At 31.6% G+C, this 27,170-nt stretch overlaps 1 protein-coding gene and 1 long non-coding RNA gene across 2 annotated transcripts; one reads left to right on the top strand and one right to left on the bottom strand.

Moving 5' to 3' along the window:
* Positions 1 to 3,529: 3,529 nt before the first annotated feature.
* Positions 3,530 to 7,062, top strand: LOC112292822 (S-adenosylmethionine decarboxylase proenzyme). The gene is made up of 4 exons (XM_024541667.3): positions 3,530 to 4,186; positions 4,417 to 4,562; positions 4,727 to 6,175; positions 6,456 to 7,062. The coding sequence occupies exons 3-4, from the start codon at positions 4,940 to 4,942 to the stop codon at positions 6,456 to 6,458; spliced, it is 1,239 nt and encodes a 412-aa protein (XP_024397435.1). The 5' UTR covers positions 3,530 to 4,186; positions 4,417 to 4,562; positions 4,727 to 4,939; the 3' UTR covers positions 6,459 to 7,062.
* A 16,155-nt stretch (positions 7,063 to 23,217) lies between these two features.
* LOC149987753 (uncharacterized) lies at positions 23,218 to 24,088 on the bottom strand. Its single transcript, XR_016506738.1, has 3 exons — positions 23,947 to 24,088; positions 23,624 to 23,747; positions 23,218 to 23,356 (listed from the first exon to the last, which is right to left on the bottom strand). It is a non-coding gene; the product is annotated as an uncharacterized LOC149987753 (long non-coding RNA).
* Positions 24,089 to 27,170: the final 3,082 nt, after the last annotated feature.

Raw genomic sequence — 27,170 nt, 5'->3', positions numbered from 1 at the left:
TTAATCTGATAATATTATGTCTAATTTTTCTGTGAACATGTTTTGGATTTAAAAGCTAACAACAGGAAATCATAGTAGTTTCATTGCATTAAGTAAAATCAAATATTTATAAAAATTGATTGGTTTTTGTTTTTTCTTTTTGTTTTTTTGTTTTGTTTTTTTTTTTTTTGGAACAAGAAAATGTATGGATTAGTTTAATACCTTGATATTTTAAATTATTGTTCACTATTATAATATTGATGTTATTTTACCAAGGTTATTAAGAAAAAAATTGATAAAAATTTTAAGACGTTCATTTAATATGTATTTATATACATAGAATTTCAATTTCATGTGTACTATCACAAGAGGAATGCCTACAAGAATTTGGTAAATAAAGGTAAAACATATATTCTATTCCTGCAAAAGCTGTGTAATAAAGTTCATGCAAAAGCGCACAAGTTGATCTATAATCATTCATAAAATCAGCTATAAATCTTTTATATTCATTTATCAATAATTTATTATTTTATGTCACTATTTTCATCATTGGGAAATTTCTTTGAGATTGTTACAACCTTTTTTTAAATATTTTTTCTCTGCTTCTATCTCACATAATTAAATACGTAAGTTTGCCACATTAAAAAGATAGTGTTTTCTAATTTGATTTGTTTGTCTTGGAATACACATGTTACACAAGAATCTAACTTAGCCCACATTTCAAACTGCTCAAATAATCACCGGTTATTTCTGCTAATCATTGTTTAATTCTAGCACGAACACCTGCTGTTGCAAAAGACAAGGAAGAAAAAGAGATCGAAACAGAATAGAGTCTTAACAACTTTTGAACAACATCAGAGAGTCACATGCTGGTAGAAGCAATATATATATATATATATATATATATTGCAAAGAAATGCCCAGTCCCATGCACATTTCTTTTTGTCTTGAATATCACTGCAAACCACCACTCCCACACAAAAGCTTCAAGGCTGGAGTCCATGCTCAGGTGGAATCTCCACCCACAAGTTTAAATAGTTTTTGGAAAAATGGGTTGTTCTCACAGTTCTGGTTTGGTAATAATACATGCCCCATGACCCAACAAATAAGATACCCTCGCTCTCAAGTTCCCAAGTCCGGGAGCTTGTAATAATAATAAAAATAAAAAACCCCCAAAGATGGAATGACGAAGAGGAAAACAGGGTGGGTGGGGGTGAACTGGGGGCAATGTTGACTTGGAACCAAATGAATGGATCTGAATGCACAAGAGAGGCAGGAAAGGAGAATGGTGGGTGATTGAGTTTGTGGTGAGACGAAGGAAGGAATCTCATGAATCCAGGAGTATAAGAAGCAGCAGCAATGGAATAAATAAATAATTTAATTAATTAATAAGAAGAAAGGGAAAGAAAAGACTTATAATCAACCATCGAGACTTCACAATGCCTTCAATTCCAACCCACTTAAAGCTCCCTTCATCCTCTCTCTTTCTCCTACCCTCTCATCCCTTCTATTGTTCTAATCAGGAGCTTTTTTCTTAATTAATGCTTTCATTAGTACTTATCACTTACCCGCAGAAAAAGCGGCGTTTGTTGTGTGCCTAAACAGTCAGTGAGTGCTCCAGACAGTTTCTTGTTTGAAATTAAGTTAATATTTCACTTACACTATTCACATGACATTCGTGTAAATTTTTGCTGCTAGTAAATCATTTCCTTGTGGAAAATCAGCTTGTGTGTATATGGGTACAGTGTTTTAGGGACTTTTCTTGTAAACATAATCTATATATATATATATATATATATAATTGCTAAAACAAAAAACAATAAACAAAAAAACACACCTTGACCTACATATATACTAGTTTGTTTATTCATTACTTGTTTATCATTTACCATTCTTTCATTCCTTGACATGTGTTTTCTTCCATAACTTTTGCGACATGTTTTTTGTATTATTTTTAGAAAGTGGTTGGAGTACTGCAGGCAGTTTATAGAAGAAAAATTATGGCTTTTATATTTATTTTGGAAGAACAGGTTTAGACTCTCCATGATTGGCCTAATTATCACCAAAGTGTTGTCTATTATGATTCCGGACAAGCTAGAGATTAGGCTGAGCACATGTCAGTTTTCTGAAGAGTGAAACTTGGTATAGAAGCTTCAAAAAATTAAAACTAATGATCATAGAATAAGAGGAAAAAAAAAAAGAAAAAAATGATAGCTGCTTCTTACTTTACCCCAGTGTGGATTCGGATATTTTTAATTAAAAAACAATAAAAGTTGTCACTTCGTCTACGTGAATCCAAACATGTGTTGGCGAAATACACAATATTTTATCCATTCGGAATAGCAAGTGTTTTAAGATGCGTCACCGAAAAAGTAAAGAGCAGCACATAGAAACATTTTCCTGTCCCTATAGTTGAGATCCTCACTACTTTTTTCTGTTTTTTTCCTCGCATGAACCGCATATTATATAGGAGACTTTTAACTGTGAAGAACTCAGCGAATCTGAAGCCAACATAAATTGGGTCAATACTGGCTGCAACAGAAAAGGACCATAGCTTTAAATGCACCAGTCATTGCTTAATAACAAATCCCAAGGGTTAACTGCATTAAAGAGCTGTCTTCAGACGCTTGATGGTTTGATGAGTCTGTTTTTTTGTCTTTAATAGAATTGGAAGCACAAAAAGCCCCTCATGGCAATCATGAAGTAAAAGACACCCTCCTTTCACGACGCGCATTTTAATCAATCCCCGTAAGGCACTTTTGCCGGCTCTTCCAAAGCTTTTTTGGCAAATTGTAAAACTGTGGCAATTGGCTTAGTACATTAATGGGCCTGTTGTTTTAGCTAAGAGGGGCTTCAAAATCTTTTATACTCACTGGGGCTTCAGGGGCTCTTGGCATCTATCTCCCCAAAACCCTAAACTCCATATCGCCAATGTCACCACTTCCATCAAAACCACAGCAACAGGCCACAGAGGCATGTTCTATGTACCTGGACCTCTTTTCATCTCATAACCCCAGTATTTATACAACTAAAAAAAGAAAAGAAAAAAAAAATGGCAGCATCAGATACATAGATTTGTCATTATTCTGGAGGTATCTGGATTGGATGCCCTCTCACGGATGAACAGCAGGTATACCTCACCAGTTAGAATTTCAGTTTCTAATCATTTGCTAAAAGCTTAGCATCAAAGGATAGAATACATCAAAGATGGAATAATAAAATAAAAATAAACAAATAAAAAAAAAACATCAAGGTCTCAGTCACAGCCCATCCACTATAACCCTTACAGCAAAGTCTCACCTTGGGAGAAGATTGTGGTGAAAAAGGCAAGTTACAGGGCTCTTTTGTTTTGATTCTTTTGGAGCGGTAACTTTGGCAGTACCAGCCATTCAATGGGGTGGCTTGCATGAGAAACACAGGCCCTAGAGATGGAGTAATACGCACAAGGGATGAGAGAATGGAGGAGCGGGTGTGGGAAATGGTCCCTGGTTTCAGTGCCAGGACCACATTCAGGGCCATGAAGATTCCCCCCTTCCTTTCGCCACTAGCGGGTAATGGTTGGTTAGATGGCCCGAGAGGAGGAATCGCAGCTAGGTGGTGAGGTAGGACCGACAGCTACGGCAACCTCATGCGCTTGTAGGGTTCAAGCTCTCACTCCCTCGTGAAGGAAAGCAATGGCTATATAACCTCTTCGCCTGTAACCTTCAAAATCCTCAAGCTGTGAATGTATCACTGTCGCTCTCCCTCCCTGCCCTCCTCCCCACTTCTGTGAGTGTGAGTGTGTGAGAGAGAGTGTGTGTATCCTCGTTTCCTCCCTTCGCGTTTGCAATCTCTTTCTCATGTGCCCACAAGGGCTCTCTCCCAGTCTCGTCTCCAGTTCCTTCTTCCATCGCTAGTGCCTCCTCAGTCCACGCAAGCCTAAGTGATTTGCTGCCTCTGGCAGCACTTGTGGGTTGTAGTGTTGATCAAGGAATCGGGGTGTCGTTTAAATTGTACCAGGTATCGCTGTTTTACAGTTAGCTCAGGACTGCTCCCTACCCTGGGTCGTGTTAATGTCGGGTGGCTGATTGCTCGCTGGGTGCGACGTTGTCTATCCTCGCCAAGGAACACCACACCGTGTGAGTTGTGGGGAAAGGAGTGGGGTGGGGTGCATCCTGGCGTGCTTTCATCGCAGGTGTAATCAATCAGTCACCACGACGAAGTCTGTGTAAGTATTGGGAGGTGTAACCGAGAGTATATGATGTGCCTGGGTTGTTGCTTCTTGGCGCATTAGCTGATTGTGAGCGACGACGAGGATTGCGTTTTATTTTTATATTCATTTTTTATTTTTTGCTGCTTGTCGCGTGAACACTTGGCTTGGGTTTTGTGTGAATATTGGATTGAGCTTGTGTTTGAGCTTCACTGAACCAGGTTCATGATCGCCTGTGATTGTTGCAGAGTCTCTGCATGTGACAATGGGAGCCAGCACTGGTAAAAAGTCCTGCGTCAATTTTGTTCAATACGAGAGTCCTCTCGGCTACGTGATTGAAGACGTGCGCCCCCACGGTGGTAGCAAGAAGTACCGTAGTGCTGTGTACTCCAACGTAAGATTTCCTAAACCACTGCATACGATTGCAGATGCTCGTCACTCTGTCGATGCGGGCTATCTGAAGGCTTCAATTTCCTATTGCGGCGATACTCTTTTCAGCTTGCAAATCGAGATTTTGTGGACCTAAATTTGGACCCCTCTGTACCTCGCAATGTGCAGTGTATGCGGAAGCCTTCCTGATATTACCTACTGCAAAATTACGCCGTCTTCAATAGGTTATTTGTATTGTGAAATTGTCTGAGCGACGCTGACTAAAATACAGACCAGCTTTGGCCCGTTCCCGCTCGAGTAGACTGTCCTCCCTGCGCTGAAGATACACTCTGCAGGGAGATATTGTAGAACTAAACTCGTGTACAAAACCGGCTATCAAATATGGGAGCCACGGCGTGTGTGTCGGAGGTGGCGCCGGTATGTGGCGCCTTGGGGACCAGCCCGGGGTTCGAAGGGTTCGAGAAGCGCCTGGAGATCGAGTTCCAGCCCGCACCTGTGTTCAGGGACCCCAATGGGCGCGGGCTGAGAGACTTGACGAGGTCGGAATTGGATAGCATGCTGTGTGTGGCGGAGTGTACGATCGTGGCGCAGCTGAGCAATGCCGAGGTGGACTCGTACGTGCTGTCGGAATCGAGCCTGTTCGTGTATCCGCAGCGCATCATCATCAAGACGTGCGGCACCACGAAGCTGCTGTGCATCGTGCCGGTGCTGCTGGAGGTGGTGGCGCGGCTGGCGATGAAGGTGAGGCGAGTGAAGTACACGCGCGGGACGTTCATGTTTCCGGCGGTGCAGCCGTATCCGCACGGGAGCTTCTCGGAGGAGGTGGGATACCTGGAGAAGTACTTCGGGGGGATTGGGAGCGGTGGCAGAGCGTACGTGATGGGGAACCGGGGCAAGTTCCCGAATTGGCACATCTACACGGCGTGCGAGCAGAATGCAGACGCGAGTGGGGGCGCGGGGAAGGAGGAGGAGGAGGAGGAGTGCGTGTATACGGTGGAGATGTGCATGACGAAGCTGGGCAGGCGGTCGGCGGGGCAGTTCTGGAAGGGAGCGGGGCGGGAGAGCGGGGAGGAGATGACGGCAGGCGCGAACATCCAGAGCCTGCTGCCGGAGTCGCGGATCTGCGACTTCGCGTTCGAGCCGTGCGGGTACTCGATGAACGGGATCGAGGGAGCGGCGCACTCGACGATCCACGTGACGCCGGAGGAGGGGTTCAGCTACGCGAGCTTCGAGGCGATGGGGTACAGGGGAGGACAGGTGGAGCTTGGGGCGCTGGTGGAGAGGGTGGTGGGAGTGTTCAAGCCCGCGGCGTTCGCGATGAGCGTGGACGTGAGCGGGCTGGCGAGGGGGCAGGCGGGGTCGGAGTCGGAGTCGTGGGGTGCGTCGGCGTGCCCTCGCGGGTACGTGTGCAACGGGAGCAGCCGGCAGGAGCTGGCGAGCGGGAGCGCGGTGGTGTTCCACACGTTCCAGGAGGCGACGACGCTGGGGCGAGGGGCGGCGGTGACGCCTCTGGCTCTGGTGAGAGGAGCGTACAGCAAGAAGCGGAGTTCGAAGAAGATGTCGATAAAGGGGATAAAGCTGAAGAAGGAGACGAGCGCGAGCGCAGTGTCAGTGATGGTGAGCAGCGGGAGTGGGAGCGCTGGGGAAGTGAGGTTGGGAGGTCGGGAGATGGAGGATGAGTGTGGTGTTGGGAGAGTGGGAGTTGGAGGAGATTTGGAGTTTGATGCGAGGTCGCATGGGTCTGAATGCATGAACAGTGTGCAGGTCTTGAATCTGGATTGGGCAGGTTGTGTGACGTCTTTGAGAGTTGCTCCAAGAGTTATTGGTATGAGCATTTGTTTTTGGTTGCTGTTGATGGTGGTATTGTGCTCTGAACTTGATGTCTTTTTGGTTGCAGTAAAGCTTACTATGGGTCTAATGGTTTCGAAAGTTCGGTAGTATCTCATGGGCGAGGGGGATTGTCGCTATTTTTGGAAGCATCAGATGGATTCAACTACTTTTGAAGCTGATTTCTGCTCACGAAGCCGGACCCTGCATTCAACATTTTTTTAGGATCACCTTTTAACGTGGGGCGCTCGTATAAGCCTCCCAAGATTCGGAAAAAGGAAGTCGGGCATTTGTGGGCCTTTTTGGATAGGCAGAAGGACTTGTGTTATGTTGCTAGGTCATCCGCTCGACTCTCAACATTACAACAATATAGGTTTAGTTCATCCTTCGTTAGGTTTACTGGAAGGCAAAGTGCATGCTGTCTTTAGTGATGGATTGGCATTTGCTGCAGTCTTGCAGTAAGTAGGAAGTATGAGTAGCTGGAGTCAGTGGTGGAACTGGATGTGCGTTTATGAAAGAGGAAGTATTAGTTCTCGATTTAGCATCGCTGATACATTGTACATCATTATGTTGTAAACAAGGGCATTTTGGACAATTGCATGTTGACAAGTCTTTCTGTAACACTGATGTCGAGTTTCACTTCGACGTCTTTCAAAGCATTTTTCTTTTTTGCATAATTTACTGTCAGCTTTCTCTTGAGATGTACAGCATCGATCTGGAAAGATTTTTTTTGTTTGATTTACTCTCGGTGTTGTAGCGTCTGATATCTGTGTATTCGGTGTCATTTGCAGGAGTAGTAACAGATTTGTGAATTGTTCAACAGTGGTTATAATGGTATGTGAATGTTATCACAGATGTGCTAATTCATTGATGTATTGAAACTTCATTCCGTTGCTCATAAGGGATCGCGCTTATTCTGCCACAGTTGCTACGGGTAGTCTTTTCTGATGACCTAGCTTATCGTGTAGTGGGAATGTGCAAGTGTGTCAGATATTGCTCTAGCTGACTTGTCTACTGATATCCCTCGCAGTTCGCAGAAGAAAAGGCTCAAAGCCGTTTGTCAGCGTTTTCATCACTTTCACGGAAATGGACTACAGAATCTCTCGATCGATACACAAATTGTTGTCTCATGTCACATGCTGACTTTGTATTTTCGATTATGTCATAAAGACACCTTACAAGCTGTCGTACCATGCCTGTGGCGTTTTCAGTTGAAGAACGATAAAATCATCCTAGAAAGTAGCAGGGATTAAAATATGTTAAATGTCTGGTAGCACTCTGCCAATGAATCGTGTCCTGGCAAAGTGCTGTGTGACCCACGTATAGCTTTGTGCCACTGTAAAGCTATGGTGAAGCATGTGCAATAATCTTTTCCTGAGGAGAATCTCTTTTACGGCACCAGGATTCAGTTATCAAGCTCATCGCAAAGTTCAAACTGTAACGGATCATGTAACAATATTCCGATTCCCGTGAACCTTGGCTGAGGATGAACATGGAATGTGTGCACACGGACTGTCGCATGATTTTTTGTAGATTTCTTCAGGCTGCATGCACACCACCTACTGACAACAAAGTTCATTCCGAAGTAACCGACTGTGCAGTTACTGTAAGAAAGTAAATATTTTACAGACGCCACTGGAATCTCGTCGCAGTCATCCCTTGTGGCTTGAAATAGGAATGCCGCTGGCACTGGATCACTCCGTCCATCCCCTCCGTACCCCCTGTTCACGGAATTTTCCTGGACGCGTGGTGCTTTGGATTGGCTTGGCAGATCAGGAAACCTGTCGAGTGGGGAGCTATTGTTATGGTCCACGTCTCGTCTCTTAAGCGGTCACCCGGGCTGTGACTAGTTAGAATCAGTTGCCATTCGTCCACTCATTCGGAGCATAAGAGTTCTGGTGTAGTTGAAGCTCGATTCAGACAAAACGGGCAAGCTGTCGTATTAGCGTTGCGATGGGAGTTAGGGGACCATTCTGGTTGCTCAAGTTGGCGTTTAGCAGGATCCACTTGTCATATTGATTCTGTGAGATCTGGGTGCGTCGTGGGTGCTTCGCAGCACTCATTTCCACAGCGTCACAACACACATTGTACCTTGGAATTTGAGAGGTGGAGAAAATCTCATGTCTCTCGGGATTAAGAGTCAGGATATCTGCTCTCTCTGTCTCTCTACTCTAGCCTGTCATATTACCTGATTTAGAGGTTCAGTAGATGCAGGTATGAAGGGTAAGGGCATCCATAATGCCCTTGTCAGATCCCTGCCCTCTAAGGCTGGGTCTCACAAGTGATGCAGTACTTGGGAATTTATACAGGAACATTTTTACTATTAATAACCATAATGTTTTACTCCATCTAGATAGAGAAACTACCCTTCGATTGGAAGCTGAAGAGGGTGGGTGGATATTTTTAGGCGATGTTCATCTATATAAATACAAAGTGTACAGGTGAGTTTAAGTGAAGACACTTCATATTAAAAAAAGTCTTCTGAATAATTATCTTTGAAATGGTATTTGATTATAGAGTTGAAGTTGATGGTTGTAATATGTGTCGTGTAAGATTGGTTCTGTAATTTGTCCTTTTACAACAACCTAAATATAAATTTAAGTTCAATTTTTCACATGGATTATTTATTATTAGTATTATTATGAGGGTATTTATGTTTAGAAGATGAAGTGAGAGGCTACAATTTTCAAATTCTTGGATTGATCAAAATTGAGAAGCCTCATGGAAGTGGATTTATATTTGGAGATATTAGTCTTAAGGTTATGAAAGGAAAAGATAAGAAAAAATGATTTTTTTTACTTTCTCATCATGAGCAATATTATTAGGTGTATCAAAATTTCTACATACAGCCATTAAAAATTAATTTTTAAAATCTTTTTATGCTTCTTATGATTTTTAGAATTAAGATAGGAGTTGATATAAATAGACTTGTAATAAAAAAAATGATTTGGTTTATTTCACAACCTCTTCTTATTTTATACTATATGCAAAGGCCAAGGCATCTAAGTGTGAGGTTTTTTCATCAACCAAGGAATCTCGATAAGGATTTTAAATTGTGATCTTTTAGAGTAGATTTTTAGTTATAACGACTTCTTAAATACTTCAAAATCTTAAAGTCATAATACTATAAAAATTATCAAGAGATAAAATAAAGAATGTAAAAAATCTAGATCTAAAATAAGTTTGGTAGTAAGATCAAGAAAAGAATAAAAACTCTCTCCATGATCTATTAATATAATTATTAGATTTTAAAAAATCTAAATGGATTTCAACTTCTTGTCTATAAAATGTAAATATTGTCTACAATTATACATAGCATCAGAAATTAAAAAATAATAGGGATTTTTTAAAAAAATCAAAAACTAATTAAAAAAGACAATACAATATAAAATATAACATGAAACTAAATATGCTTACATTGAATTTGTGCATATAAAAGACATGAATTCTACAAAAATTCTAATTGGATTCAAGTTCTTAGACAATAAATCTAGGAAATTGCTAAAACCACACTTCCATATTCTTAAAGCTATACCTCCACACTATTAAAGCTACACCCTGAAAATGTATTGTTATTGCTTGCATTGGAATTCCTTTTGGGATTACACTTTATAATTCCTTTTTGAATGATTTTGGAGAAGGTCAGTTTGAATACCAACTCATATTTGGGAAGAGGAAGCATTGGAAGTATATACAGAAGTAGAGAATAACATAAGAGAGCATAATTAGACATGAGTAAAGATCAACAAGGAAGAGCTAGAGTAGACTTAAGAAGAGAGCAGCATTGAGGGGTGAGTGATAAGAGAAGATAGTGGTGGGAGAGAGTGCTTTGAGAGTGAGAGTTGATAGAAGAGAGGGAATGTACTCACTTGGGGTGTAGCTTTAATAATATGGAGGTGTAGCTTTAGCAACTTCCTAAATCTATATTTATAATTTTATAAAATAAAATAAAATAAAATAAAATTATAATAATAAATATAATTTAATTACCACATTTTAAAAATAACATCTATAAAATAATTAAATAGAATTGATTCATTGCATTACAAACTTTTTAGTCATTAATTAATCATAATAATACATTTTAAAATATTAATTTATATATATATATATATATATATTTTATAAAATAGCTATAAATACCTTTGTCTAAAATAAAAATTGAAGCATATAATAAAGTATTTTTTTCCAAATTATCTCAAAAGTAAGTTGATAAAATATATAAAAATAGAATCTTTAAGAATAATAAGCAAAATTAAGACAAAATCAATAAATCGTAAAACTAAATTATTTTATTTTAGCAAAATAAAATATTTTTAAGTTTTAAAAAATATATTTGTAACTAAGAAATTTCTATCTTTAAAGTATATGTCTTGATGCAACTTCTATTATTAATATTATCAAAATTAAGCTACTTTTGCATTTTAAGTCTTCCCAATTGCTAATGTTATTTACATAGGTGTAGTGCCCTAATAAAGGTTGATAAAAGAAAAAATTAAAATTAATTGTTGATAAAGAAAAAAAATAAGAAGAACAAAGAGATCTTCAAGAAAAAAATATCAAAAGTAGTATAAAACTATTTATAAGAAATAATATGCTTCACAATATCAATAATATAAATCAAGAAAAAAAATAATAAAATAAAAATCTAAGAATAATATAAATAATATAAAAAACATAAAAATAAAATATATCAGTAAAATAAATATATTAAAATTTCTATTAAAAAATCAAAAAAACATATATTTACCATAATACATCCAAAAATATGATATTTTTTAAATACTAAAAAAAACTCAAAAAATTTATGTAACTATAATATAATAATTTTAATTATAAAAAGAAGAAAATACATTTAAAAAATTAAAAAATATATGCAACTATTTTTTAGTAGGCATGTTTCATTTATTTATTTATTTATTTTTATGGCTAATTAATAAACTATACCAACTTCATAAATTCTCCTCCAAAGTAACATTCTAAGTTACAAAAAATTAAGAATTATAATTTGACATAATGTATGAACACATATATTCAATAAATATACATTCTATAAAATAACATAATTAAGGAACTATCACCTAAGAATACAAAAAAAACTATTATGTGAATTATTCCAAAAGAACATCCAACCTTGTGAATGGAAGTAAACCACTAAAATAGACAACATGGATGAAATAAAAAAATTAAATGTTTACAAATTTGGTCTTATAAGTTAGCCAATATTTTAAATTTTTTAATGAGTTATAATCATATTCTTGTATATTATACATTTTTTTCTAATAATATTTATTTATTTATTATATGAAATGAATTCTATCAAGTTGTTATAACAAGAGAATAAAAGAATGATAAATATTGCAAAATAAACTAATGCAAGAGATTCACATAGATGCTAATAGAACCTTTCTATGTTTCAATAATTATACAACTTTTAACTTTAATATCATATATATATATATATATATATATATGTGCCATTTTTTTTTTTTAAATAAGGTAGTCAATCCATTCTTGACCATCTTTTTATTTTTTGCCTATAGAGTGGTATATTTTCAATCAACTTGATATGATAATACTAATCAATTCTAACACCTTTTGATTTCATATTACTTAATTTGTATTTTGCTTCAATTCTATAGCACTATTGGATAAGAAATTACAATTCATGATGCCATTGGATAAAAAATCAAGTATTTCATACCAGCTCAAAAAAATTGACTAGAATCAAGCATTTTCAATTTTGCAACAAATCACTCATTGGAATTAGTTTGACATGTATGTTTGATTTGGGTTGAAGAGAATCCTTAGTTAAAATACTTTTATAAATTTTATTTTTGAACAAAATTATATAAAAATACTGAAAATTAATTTGATTTCTATTTCCCTATATATGCATGTTTATATATATATATATATATATATATATACATACTTACAGCAGATATGCTAAAATGCTTAAATTATTAGAAATAAGTCAACTACCTTATATGAGATCATAGGGCTTGCCAAATGAGGTTTAATTAATGTACATCCATCTGACATCTCAATTTTGATTTAATAGGGTGGAAGCGGCCCTGTTCGATTTTCTAACTACATGTAATTAATAATAGCAAATAGTACTTATGGATTAACATGTAACAAATTAATAAGTTTAATTCTAAACTTTTGACTTTAGTAGGTAATATTGCCCATATTAAAGGCTTCAACAAAGCTGCCAAGTAAACATGTAACTTGAGAATATTAAAAGAGGTATTCAGAAGTAAGGCTCTGCAGAGCCTACACAAAGGGCATCCATGAATACTTCACAACTTGAAACATTATCTTCTACTCTTTCAGCTCCAATACTCCTACAAGCAACAATATTGTTGCAAAGTCGCCTACATTTTAATGAGATTTTTTACTTTAGAAGCCATCAAAAATATCAAAATAAATCACAAGAATAAAGTCATAAGCAAGCTCTTTTATTACAAAATATATGCAATAGAAAAGAAAAGAAAAAAAAAGAAAAAAAAATTCACTGTGAAAAAAATTCAAGACTACAAAAACAATACCATTCTAAAGAGCTTTGTTGCATAGTACATGGAAGTGCCAAGAATAGTATAAAGAATACACATTTTTTCTATTGATCAATAAAAGTTCAATTGCAAAAATAGTGGTAGAGTTATTAACTTGATTGATCCTTATCACATCATTAGCAAAAAAGTATTACTATGATAGAATTGTTTTGCAAAGTAGAATTATTATTTTAAAATTATTCAAGTATTTTCATATCTCATAATATAAATGATAGGGAATCAAAATGATTATGGCATTATAGGCGGATGTACTTAGGTGATGATTAGTACATGTGCCGATAGTACCTATAGTGTTGGAGATTAGTTACACGATAGAATAAGCAAAGAATGAAGACCAAGTTGATTTAGAGCTAATTGTAGCCACAACCAATTTAAGTAAATATGTGGCCATCAACCCAACTTGTACTTCAATTAGTAAAAAACTTCTTGAAGACTTAACATGCAGTTGTACTGGCTTCTTGTTAAACACCAAAGTTATTGAGGTCTGATTAAATGAAGATAAAATTAAAAAAAATAGACTATTTGCAACAATGTATAATTATTACCTATTTTGTTGGTAAGAGATTGTCATTGAAACAAGTGCAAAGTTAGCTTGAGCAATTGAAGTCAGAAGTACAAGATGAAATACAACTTGGGCATGACTTTTACATGATTTTTTTTAATTAATATACAAAGACAAAGCTACACCCTAAAGGATCATGATATAAACCCTCCACATATCAAAATAGAAAACCTCCATCATCTGATCATGGATGGCAGAGCTCAATTCAAGCAGACCAGTTGGCATGAAAATATTGATCTCAGTGACACTTAAAGTAATACTCAATGAGATGTTAGGAATACTCAAGGCTTAGCACAAAGTCTTAGTATACTGCTAGGGTGGAATAGAAAGAATATGAATGAAGTAGATTAGAAATTTTGTGTAGTTTTAATCAATGACAATCCATATTATCTCACAATCAGGATTATAAATCCAATAATGGAAAAAACAATGCATATCTAAGTAGACTATAATCACCTCCTCATCAAATGTAGGTATTGCTTGTCAACTTCATACCTAATTAAGAAATATATAACAATCTTTGGTACAAAAAGAATAGCATTCAAGAATGGATCACCATCATTAAAGTTGAATAATCAGCATAGTATTCCATAAATAGTAAATTCTTTCAAGAATAGAAGGAATCAATGAATGTCGACTATCAAGGAGATCTTTACATTTTGCACAATAAAGAAGCAATGAAGGTAGATCCAATGGGACCTTTCGATTTCCAAGCACATTAATCAAAACAACAAAAAGAAGTAATAATAAAATCTTATCATATTTAGCATCCTTGTTTAATGAATGATTTAGAGATCAAAGAATCGCAAACGACCTCTTAAATTCTACTGCCTAAAACAAAATGTCAAAAAATTCAATAATATAAAGAAATCAACAAATAAAAATTTCAAGGTGATGTTATTCTATTTGACTTAGACAATAATATGAATATGCTTGATTCCTTAAAAAAATGAAGGAAACAACTCTTAAGGTTAAATTCCTTCTACCTCTTCTTTTATGCAATGAAAATTGAAATTCTAACTTAGAACTTATAAGGATTAAACGATCTTATAAAAGTTAAAATTATTTAAAATTATTTTTAAAAATATCTCCAAAACATAGATTTTCTTTGCATACAAGTATATAAATTATATAGTATTAAATTATTGACAATTAAAAAATACAATTTGAGTCAAGGCCAACTTTTTTAGACAAGAGACAATTGTAGCATATAATTACATGCCTCATAGCATTTGGGTTGGTAGTAGAGGACTGTGCATGTAGATTATCTCTTACATGACAAGTTTAATCTAGTCTGATGGATTCTTAAGGTCTAGCCGAGCACAATGGGTCCGGATCAAAAGAAATGTAAAAATACATCTAGTAGTATTGAATGTTTATGCACTACGCATTACATGAAAAAGATACAAATTACAGAATGAACTTCTAAAATGTTTATCTATGAACTACCATTAGATTATAATTGGCAATTGGGATAGTGTAGAAAAAAAGTATGATAAGTCAAATGTGTAAGGAACAATCATTATAAAAGATAAACATACAACCTTTGTTCTGCTAAAAAATTTGTTGTAAATTAAAGATGATTATCTAGCCATAAATACCATTCACTATAGCTAGAATAATAAGATAAAAGATGGCTCTTTTTTGGATGAAATCTCTTTTTTGGACCACTTGGCAATGTAGAAACAAATCTTGATCTATCAACAATGCAACGAAAGTTGGTATATATCATGAATATCTAGTACTTAATTAACAAAATAATTTAAACTCAAATATAAAGAATATGACAATTGCACATATAGCTGCTATTCTTCAAAAAGCTTTATTAGTGTGTCAAGTTTTATTACATCTTTTATATCAATAAAGACGTGGAGCAAAAGAAAAAAGAAGAGTAGCTATGTAAGCAATTATCAAAGATTGTAATTGCACTTTAGTAGGATTCAAAGGAATGTAAGCAATTATCAAAGATTGTTGCATGTGAGATTTTTTTTAAGTCAACAAATAAAGTTGAATGGCATCTTTCATTATTGAACTTACATACAACAATAAATAAATCCACTAGTAGCCAAATAACATAGCTAGCATCTAAAAAGAATTCTATGAACATTTATATTGCATATAACTAGCTAAAGTAATCATGAATGAGATCAACTAATAAGAAATAAACAATATTTTGGGCAAAGTGGAGGCAACAATAATAGATGAATTCATAAGGTTTCTATCTCTTGAAGAAGTCACCAAAGTGTTGTTGTGATGTAATACAGCTAGTAAATAAAAGAGAGAAGAAAAAGTTATATTATAGAAGATCTTATTTTAAAATATTATAACAAATTGTCTAATAAAATAGGTAATAGTCAAAAAGATAATAAATTTAAAGGATTCTATTATTTCTTTTTTATAAAATATGCTTATACTTATTTTATAGAGCCATAAATAAGGCAAATAAAGTAGATTGATAAATTAAATAATATAGGCATGTGTAGAAAAGAATTATGAGTAGATTTTAGCAAAATTTATCTCAAGAAGCCAAAAATTGATACCCAAAGAGGATTGGTTGTTAATCTGGGTCAAAATCAAACCATGAGGTGCAAAATTGTACACCTATAGTGACTTTGGGCTCCTCTGATAGATCAAAGAGTGGAATTTGAGAGCAGACTTGTAAAGAGATTTTTGGACATTGGTTTTATATCAATCAAGTTAATATTGAATTTTGAAGAAATTTTCAAAGTTAGTAATATTCTTGGCTAGTTTAGATTTTGAGAAATAAAATTGTATTTATATATTTAAGGACTTTTTGAGTTCTATGGTAAATATTTAAGGACTTTTTGAGTTCTATGGCAAATATCCTAAATTGTATATAGAATTTATTTAAGATTTATTTAAGATTTATTTAAGATTTATTTAAGATTTATTTAAGATTTCATTTGATTAAAATAATATTTATAGATTCAAGGATATAAATTAAGATAAATAGAATATTATAAAAATCTTTTGTGATAAAAAATGAGGTATAACAAGGTTGCTTATTGGCCTTATGTTTATTTATCATTGTGATAGAAGTACTAAATGCAATAATAACCAAAGAGACTAGAAATAAATTCACTTAAAAAATTGAACTATCTATGCTACAAAAACAATAGATTATGATCCAGATTGCTCTTAATAAACTATCATATGAAGTCTTCTTTCAAATTTCATTCTTTGATTTGCAAAAAAATCCCAGAATTGCTATAGGTGAGCAATTTTATGCCTTAGGGTCTAAATTCAATCCAAGTTAACAACCAATCTTCCTTAATGTCATGATGTAACATGGTTAATAAATGAAAGAGAGAAAAAGTATTATATTATAGAAGATCTTATTTTAAAATATTATGGCAAATTATCTTAAAAATATAGATAATAGTCAAAAATATAAGAAAATTAAAAGGTGTTAATGCTACTTTTTTATAAAATAGGCTTATACTTATTTTATAGGGCCATAAATAAAGAAAAAAAGTAGATTAGAAAATTTAATAATGTAGGCATGTGTAGAAGGAAATTAAGAATAGATTTTAGTAAAATTTATCTAAAGAAGCTAAGAATTGAAACCTAGAGAGGACAGGTGTCAACCTAGATTGAAATCACATCCAAAAGCACAAAACCACATACATACAATGTTGTATTATATAATATTAAAGAAATTACAAAAGAAACAATAAGAAATCTTAAAAGAATTGAAAGAAAATCTATAATAAATCTTAAAAGAATCTTTAAGAAGTCCTAAAAATATTAAAATAATCACAAATATGTCTTAAATAATTGTCAACTAAGTTCTAATTTAATTCTAGTTAAATCCTAATGGACTTCAATCTAATCCTAATCAAATCTTAATTCCTAAACTAAACTTTAGATCAAATCTTAGATCAAATCCTAGACCCTAAATCAAATCTTAAATTGAATCTTAGACAAATCCTAAATCCTAAATTAAATCCTAAATAAATCTTAAATCTTGAACTGAATCTTAGAATAAATCCTAGATCCAAAACCAAATCCTAAATCAAACTTTAGATAAATCCTAAATCCTAAACCAAATCCTAGATGAAATCTTAGATCCTAAACCAAATCCTAAATCAAACATTAGATAAATCCTAAATCCTAAACTAAATTCTAGATGAAATCTTATATCCTCAATCAAACCCTAAATCAAACCTTAGACAAAACCTAAATCCTAAATCAAATCCTAGATCAAATCTTAAATTCTAAACCAAATTTGAAATCAAATCCTAGATAAATCCTATATCTTAAACTAAATCTTAAGTCAAATCCTAGAAAAATCTTAAATCCTAAACCAAATCCTAAATCAAACCTTAGACAAATCCTAAATCTTAAATCAAATCCTAAATCAAATCTTAAATCCTAAATCAAATCCTAAATCAAACCTTAGACAAATCTTAAATCCTAAATCAAATCCTAGAAAAATCCTAAAACCTAAACCAAACCCTACATCAAACCCTAGATCTTAAACCAAATTCTAACCCTATTCAATCTAATCCTAATGTAGTTTAGAACCTTAATATCTATGAATTGAACCATTGATCTTGTTTAAAAATTTACATTCTTTTTAATAATAAAGTTGGCAACAAGCACACAAAATTTTAAGATAACTATACTTATCAAATAGAAGAAAAATCTTAAATTCTACTTAGGTGTTGGCCAGCCTCCTATTCTAATCTAAATATTGAACTTCTAGTATCAATATCTCCTTATCAAACCATTCAATTGTTCTCAAATATCACATGTGTGTAGAAAATCAAGTCTTTTATCTTTAAATATAAATTTTACTCCAATCCAACTACTAGATTTTTGAAGATCTTAGAAATCCTAACTACCTCTCAAAGTTCAATTTTTGAGACCTCAACCTATTTGAAATTCAATAGCCTTCAATTCAACTATTTGATCAAGTTCAAACTCAGAACATACACTTCAAATAATTCTTTTCATAAAAAATCAAATTTTGAACCATAGATCTACTACCAAATTCATGAAATTTTCTAAAATGTAATACCCTTTTTATTTCACAAATTCTAGCATCATCTAAACAACTGTGACTTTGCAAAGCTTTTGTAAAGTTATTACATACTCAATTTCTTTAAAATCAATGCTCAAAGAAATCATATTAAGTTCACTTACAAATCCTATTGTTTAATCTACAAAAAAAATCCTTGAATTGCCATATGTGCCCGATTTTGTGCCTTGGGGTCTGATTTCGACCCAAGTTGATAACCAATCCTTTTCACGTACCAAATTTTTATCTTTTTGAGTTAATTTTGATTCCAATCAACTTCTAACTTTTTTCTTCTGTAGCTCATATTCTTTATTTTTCTAATCTACCTTTTTTTGCCTTATTTATGGCCTTGCAAAGTAAATAGAAGCCTGCTTTATGAAAAGGTAGCATTTAAATCTTTAATTCTATTTTTTTGTGAACTATTGTCTATTTTCTAAGATAATTTGCTACAATATTTGAAGTAAGATCTTTTATAATATAATAGATTCTTCACTTCTTTCACCTATTAGTTATGTTACATCACAACAATGGTGACTTTGAGGTTCTTTGATAGATCAAAGAGTGGAATATGAAAGAAAACTTAAGAGAAGATTTTTAAGGATTAGTTTTATATCAATTGAATCAATATTGAGTTTTTGAAGAATTTTCAAAATTAGTGATGTTCTTGATTGATTTAGATTTTAAAAAATAAAAATATGTTTACAAATTTGAGGATTTCTTAAGTTTTGTGATGTGTATATCATTAAATTTTGGGCACTATTTTGGTGTGCTAGTTTTTAATGTAAGTACAAATTTTGAAGTTAATCAAATAGTTAGATCAAAGTATGTAAAGGTTTTTGTAGGTTGAGGCCTCAAAAATTGGAGTTTGAAGGTTAGTAAGCGTTTCTAAGATCTTTAGTAATTTGTCAATTGGATTGAAAAGAATTTTTTTCGTATGAATATTAGATTTGATTTTTAAGATTTAGGTGAAATTTGAGAGCAATTCAACAATTTAAAAAGAAGATATTGACACTAGAAGTTTAACATTCAGATTGGAGTAGCAGGCTGTCTAATACCTAATCAAATTATCTTGCTTTTCTATCAATTGATATGTGCAATTAATTTCATCTTTCTTGCACTTATTTATAACTAAAATATTAAAAAAATATAAGAATTTTGAGTTGATATTAATGGTTTGATTATTAGTTTTTGAGGTTTCAATTTGCTATTTGATTTGATATAGGATTTGTCTACGGTTTGGTTACAACTTAAGATTTAGTCTAGAATTTTATTAGGATTAGGATTTGTCTTGAATTTAGAATTTTATTAGGAATTCATTAAGATTTGAGATAGAATTTGGTTAATATTTAATTAAGATTTCAATTAGGATTATATTGTAATTTCTATTTTTAATATTTCTTTAAGCTTCTTTATTTTTTTTAAAATTTTCTATTTATAATATTTCTTTAAGATTATTTTTCTTTCTTTAAAGATTTATTTTAATATTTCTTTAAGATTTCTTGTTATTTGTTTTTGAGATTAATTTTGAACTTCTTTGTGTTTCTTTTATAAATTCTTTTAAATTTATTTTGGATTGATTAAGGCTCAATTAGGATTATTAAGGTCTACTTAAGGATATTTAAGATTTTATTAGAATTGATAGGATTTTTCTTGTATTTCTATTCACCTTCCACAATTAGGTCCTTAGTGCATTCTCAAGCAAGAATACATGTAATACAATATTGGATATCAATTTTTGGTAATTTGATATAAGTTTTGTTTTGACTTATTGTTAACTTTCTTCTAAATGTCTATATTAATTTCTTATTTCATTTACTTTGATTTGGCTCATTTATACTTCTAAAAAGTATATAAAATTTATTTTCAAAAAAATAATATTAAAACTAAACTTATATTATCTTTATATAATTTATTATTATTTCTATATTACATCTTTTTATTAGGCTCTCCGATAACAACATCCATTTTTTTTTCTACCATATTGTTGTGTTATCATACAAAAATACAACATACTTGTATTAAAGTGGCATGGTTCTTATATTGTCAATCTATTCACAAAGGCTAAATCAACTTCATCAAACTAATTGATGCAACAATTACCCTATTAGTTAAATGGTTTGTGAAAGCATTAGAGCTAAATAATTCTAACCTTGACATCATAATACAACACTACTTTAGCCAAATGTAACCCTACTTGAGAAGAAGATGGCTCTCAAGCCTTGAATTTTGCACAATTAAGAAATACCAAAGTAAAAAAAGATCACTAGTATAAAATAGGATAGCTAAAATATAGAAATCATTGCTCTCTGAGCTAACAACCATCCCTCCATCTTATTGTGAAGAATAAGGTTGATACAATCTATGACACTACTTTGACCTCACAACCATTATTACAAGATTCTAAATAAATAAATAAATAAATAAAATAATTGAATGATATACAAGAGGCTTATGGGTCTATCAAGACATATAACAAAATATAAGCTTTTAATGCTTTGTAAAAGCTTAGGAATGGTGTGGTCTAAAGAAAGCAAAACAAAGAGTGCGGATGGTACTAATAGCTATCCTAAACCAATATTAACAACTATTACTCACTACCATAGACACAACATTAAAAGAAGCTAAATGGATAGGATTATTTAGAAACAAAAACAAATCCACATCAATGCTAATTTGACAAAGAATGTTAAGTTACTAGGTAGACACAAGTACCAAAGAAGTTTGGATTCTAGTACAAATCAAGATCTTTACAATGAATCCCAAAATTAATAGCCTAGTCAAAATATTATAAGCATGGTATTTCCAATAATACTAATGACATAAGAAGGGGATATATTAAGCAATGTATGCTATCAAACTACTCAAAAGAATTAAGATATTACAAGCAACAAAGGAGTTTGGAAAAGAGATTATTTGATGGTATCATAGAAGAATTGATGAACTTATTTGGAATTTAGGATGGTACCAATAGATAGGGTGAATTCTTTATTTATAATAAATATTAAAGGTAGATTGTAAACTATTCTAACAACAACATTTAATACCAAATGTTATTGTACAAAAATAGAAAAGTTTACTTCTTTTGAACTTTAAATTCAAGTAATTGAATATTTAAAATAAAGAGCTTATCTAGAAAGAAGCAAGTTTATTGTGGCTAATATGGCACTAGGAAGTAGTAGTGAATGCATGGTAAAGGCACCTTGTTATATTATATATATTCTTACTTGAAAATGCACCAAATACTAAATTATAGAAGATAAGTAGGAATGCAATAATAAAATCCTATTAAATATAATAGAATCTTAAATAAACTTTAAGTAATCTTTAACAATCATAATTAAACTTTAACCAATTTAAAAGAAATTTAAAAGAAGTTATAAAAGAAAAAAATACAAGGAAGCTCTAAATTAATCTTAAAAAAATATAAAAAAATATAAAAATAAAATCTTAAAGAAATAATAATAATCTTTAAAATATACTAAAAATATAAACTTATAAAATAACAAAGAATATTAAAAAAATATTAAAATAAAATTCTAAATAAATCTTAAATAAATCCTAATCAAATCCTAATGAACCTTAATCAAATTTAAAGTAAAATATTAATCAAATTCTTTTGAAATCCTAATAAATTTTAACCAAATTTAAGATCAAATTCTAATCAAATACTAATAAATTTAAACTCTAATAAAATCCTAATCAAATCTTAAATTCTAATTAAATCTTAAACTAACCTTAATAAAATCTTAACCAAATATTAATCAAATTCTAAATTAATTTTATTCAAATATCAGGTCAAATCCTAATTAAAACTCTAATGAATCTTAACCAAATCTTATGTCAAACCTTAATGAAATCTTAGTGAAATTCTAATATCTAATCAAATCTTAAATCTTAGATCAATCCTAATGAAATCTTAACAAAAATCTAATCAAATTCTAAAATAATACTAATCAAATCTTAAATCTAACTAATAGATATTGTCAGATCACAAAATCCCTCCTTGATTCTAAATTTTTAATTATCCAAGACCATAATCTACAAAAATTCTCATATTCTTCAATCTAAGTATTTAATTGACCTCAAATTTCTCACATACGTTTATAACAAGTACAATAATAAGTTGCCAAATTAGCATCCTTAAATATGCTATGAAATTCAAAAAATCTTCAAATTTATAAACTTATTTTTATTTTTCAAAATCTAAATCCATTGAATACATCATTAACTTTGAAAATCCTTCAAAATCCTAATATTAATCTAAATTATATGATACCATTTCTCAAAAATCTCTTTATAAGTTTACTCTCTAATTCCACTCTTCAATTGACAAAAGAACCTTGTAGTCACCTTAGGTGCATGGTTATGAGCCTTAGGATCTGATTTCAACCGAGGTTCTCATGTAATCTTATTTGGATATCAATTTTTAGTAATTTGAGGTAGTTTTTGCTTAAATCTATTGTTAATTCTTTATTAAAGATGCTTACATTATTTACTTATGTCATTTACTTTGATTTGAGGCATTTATGCCCCTATAAAGTAAATAGAAGTCTCTTCTATAAAAAGTAGTATTAAGACTAAAAATTTTACTACCTTCCTATTATTTATTCTTATTTTTCTACTATATCTTTCTAGTAGGCTCTTCTATAATAACATCCATATATTTATTTTTTACCATATAGTTGTGTTACCATATAATAGTATTTGTAGAAACATAGACCACTGTTGTCTTGTTTGCTTAGCAGATATGCAAGAAATAACTTTCCACAGATTTTGGGAGTGCCCATCTACAATGAGAGTATGGCAATGGGGCGCTCATATTCTCCAATAGATCATACAACAAAAACGGGACCAATACAGAATCATATGCACTACTTATTAGTAATTCAAATCACATTAGTACAAGAACAAGACAACAAAGGTAGCTAGATAATGCAAAGAGGGAGTCACAACCAAGGAATGCGACTTAGGCAATTCCACCCCTCCTGGAAACACCACATATTTGCAAATTGCATTCCTTGTAGATTCAAAAAAATCAAGTAGGATCTGGCTACCTCTTCGTAGCATAGTAATGTGGGTTCTTTGGATCAAAAGAACTGATGCATCTTTTAATGGCCTATACTGGCCTCCGGAAAAAAATTACCAAAAATTATGAACTCATCGACTGCAGCTCATCGACTACGACATGAACACGTGGATTAAAACTCAATGACAAATGAAGCAAACTCCACTCAAGAAGAGCGAGTTCATTAGTCAGTTCATGTCACAGTGGTGTCAAAATGATACCATAGCGATGTGGAGTAGCCATAAGCCTGAATGGAAACTAACAGGCCTAAGAAATAGCTTTGTTTTTAGTCAGTAGTTTACGGGTACGTACCTGGCCGGACCTGGCTGGGTAACTTTTTGTAAATTCATTTTCTGCAATTGAGAAATCTCTATTTGTGTCAAATAAATAAATAAAAATAAAATAAAATGCACCATGCCACTGATATGAACCACATCGTTGATAAGCTACCAATTGGGTGTTCGAAGCAGAGCTGGGGACAAATTTGTGATGCTCTCCCATCAATGAGCTAGTTCAAACGACGACTCCACCGGGCACGACTCGGTGGTTGCAAGAGAACCTCGTTCATGCCAAAGAGACGCACCGCACCACTAGTCGCCACGTCACAAATCACGTTCAACAGAGAGTTTTGAGGCGCTTCCGTGTCCATTAATGGATGCCTTAATTTCAATCAGAATGTTTTTAATATCTTCACAATTGTGAAAAAAGTGCACTACTGCCTTGGCCAGTTGGGATTACCCAATTTAGCAGAAGCTATTCTCAACTATTGCATTGTTACAAGTTTTAATTTTAAAAATTAATTGATTTGGTGGTGCTGAAGCAGCCTTATGTTTGCTTCTTGCAATACAAGGATAGTTGAAATCCGAGCATGAATGAAATTGGGGTGGCTGCTTGAATGAAGGCCCTCTATCCTTGTCTTAGCATAGTCAAAGGTATGAGCGTCCTATTTTTCTTTGTTGCATAATTCCATTATTGTTTACACCACATGATCTAGTATTTTTTGGAACTGGTTTAGTTAAGGATCCAGTCACCCTGCAGATCAAATTTGATTTCACTATTAATTATTTTCATTCACACTCAATTTAATTGTTGTCTTAACTGATTTTATTTGTTTTTGTTTTTGTTTGTTTGTTTGTTTTGTTTTGTTTTGTTTTTTTTTCCAAGTTGGGTTCTAATTTTTATAATTTGATTTTTATTCATGGATAATTGCATTATTACAAGTTTTTGTAATTTAGTAGAAGCTATTCTCAACTATTGCATTGTTACATTATTTATCTTTTTTATTTATTTATTTATAAACGTTGATTGTTTCTACCTTTTGTAATTCTTGTGATTTGTTTTTAGCTCTCTTGCAATCTATTAAGAATTCAAAAAAATTTACATTTTGTTACACAAGTAGTCACAAGATAGAAGAGCTGATGCACAATTGAAATCCATTTATAAACTTTGTTTTGTTTATTAGACATATAATATGAATAGTTAAATTTAGTATTAAAAATATAATATCATGATATTACTATATATTGATAGTTTAGTGTTAAAATGTAAGTTCTTTCTATACAACTTTTATTTTAAAAGTATAAATCAAAGGTTGAAAAAAGATGTGTATTAATCATGTAAATTAAATTGGATCTTTTAAAATGTTGGTAGATAATCACATGTGATTATATCATGAGTATATATGTGATAAATTATTTAAACTGATAGAGTTTTTTTTGGACAATGTTTTTTGAAATTATAATTTGAGAACATTTAGTATGAAAAAGAAAAGTCTTTTGATGCAAAGCAATGTAAGAATTTGATACTAAAGTTAGAAAAAACAAAAAAATAAGATCTAATACTCATATTTGTTCAACCAATATTAGAAGATTTATTTTGAATTTTTGTGAAGACAAAGGCAGTGATCACAAGTTGTTTAGGAGATTGACAATAAATTATTTTAATGTAAAGATTGAATAAAGAAACGTATATATATATATATATATATATATATATACATACATCTGTTTTGAAGTTTGAATGGTTTTATTACATAATCTTGTGATTATTACTTTAAACTAATAAACTTTAAGAAAAAAAAAAAAAATGTTTTAGAAAAATATGATAGAAGTTATAAAAAATTGTTCTTTCATGATACTTTTAAAGTCATCATTTGTAAAACATTTGACATGATGCTAAAAATTGCTTGTAAAATGTGTTATTTCCATAACATGAAGATAGCTCGTTGTCACTTAGATTGGTTTAAAGCAAATGTTTATAGATTTAGAATGTATCATATTATTTTGATAAATACAAATAGAAATGTTTATAGATTTAGAATGTATCATATGATTTTAATAATACAAATATTTTATAAAATATGAAAAAATTTAATGATGATTTTACAAAATATTAATTGCAACAATAAACTTATAAAAATCAATTAAGTGTATTTAGTTGTTGAAATTCCTTCAAGAAGAATTATATTTTTTAAATTCACAAGATATCAAAAAAGTAAAGAAATAGGGTATTCAAAAATTATATTAAAGGTATTGATTTATATCTAATTTAAAAGTATACAAATAAAATAACATTTTTTAAACTTTTATTTAAATGCCGCAAATATAAAACATGCATCAAATTTGGATAAATTTTGTGATTGAATACAGACACAATGAGAAACACAATTACAATTATTCAAATGTAAGTTTCATTCATTTATATGTCATAAGATTAAATAGTATTATATTCATTTCTATATGAATTATTTATATGTATTAAATAAATATAAAAATAAAATTTTATTTATTCTTTAAATTATTTTTTAAAAATTTTAAAAATATTTATGTATAAATTTATAGTAATTTGAAAAACTCCCAATCAATTTTAAAAATTTGAATTATAGAGTTAGGAAAGTGCTTTCCACTAACCATGTAATTAGAATGATTAGAATACATGAAATATGAAAGATCACATTAATAAGGGTTTTTTAAATTTATAATGATAATTTTAAAAAAATAATCCTCACTCTAAAAAATAATTATTATAAAAGAAATATCTTTTGATTGTATATATTTTTTATAAACTAAAATAAAATAAAATGGAACTTTAGAAAAGAATATTGATTTTTTTTAAAATAATTTAAAATATTTAAATATAAAATTATAACCAAGGATTTTATAGTAGGAAAAACTTTATTAGGAAAGAAATGTTAAGACAAGAATTTTTTTTTGATTCTTGTACCTATTTTTGAAATTTTATAAAAAATAATACATATTATAATTTTTAATAGAAAAAAAAGAAAACTACTAGTTATTATTTGCAAGTATATTGTTTTAAAAAACTACTTAATTGAAGGAGGTAAAATAAAATTATTTTTATTAAATATAATTGAAGCCATGGAAATAGTTTCCAAAAACACATTCTAAGATGGATGTTCCATTATGACATATCTATACAAAGTATCTACAGAGGTGGTCATAGCTTGTATATAAAATTCTATGAATTTAGAAATTGAATGGACAGAGAAGAATTTGTAAATATGAGCAAGTTTTACA

Source organism: Physcomitrium patens, chromosome 15, assembly GCF_059467195.1.
Source record: "Physcomitrium patens ecotype Gransden chromosome 15, ASM5946719v1, whole genome shotgun sequence".
Classification (NCBI taxonomy): domain Eukaryota; kingdom Viridiplantae; phylum Streptophyta; class Bryopsida; order Funariales; family Funariaceae; genus Physcomitrium; species Physcomitrium patens.
Note: the sequence above shows the minus strand (reverse complement) of the source record. Positions and strands in the feature narration are given on the sequence as shown.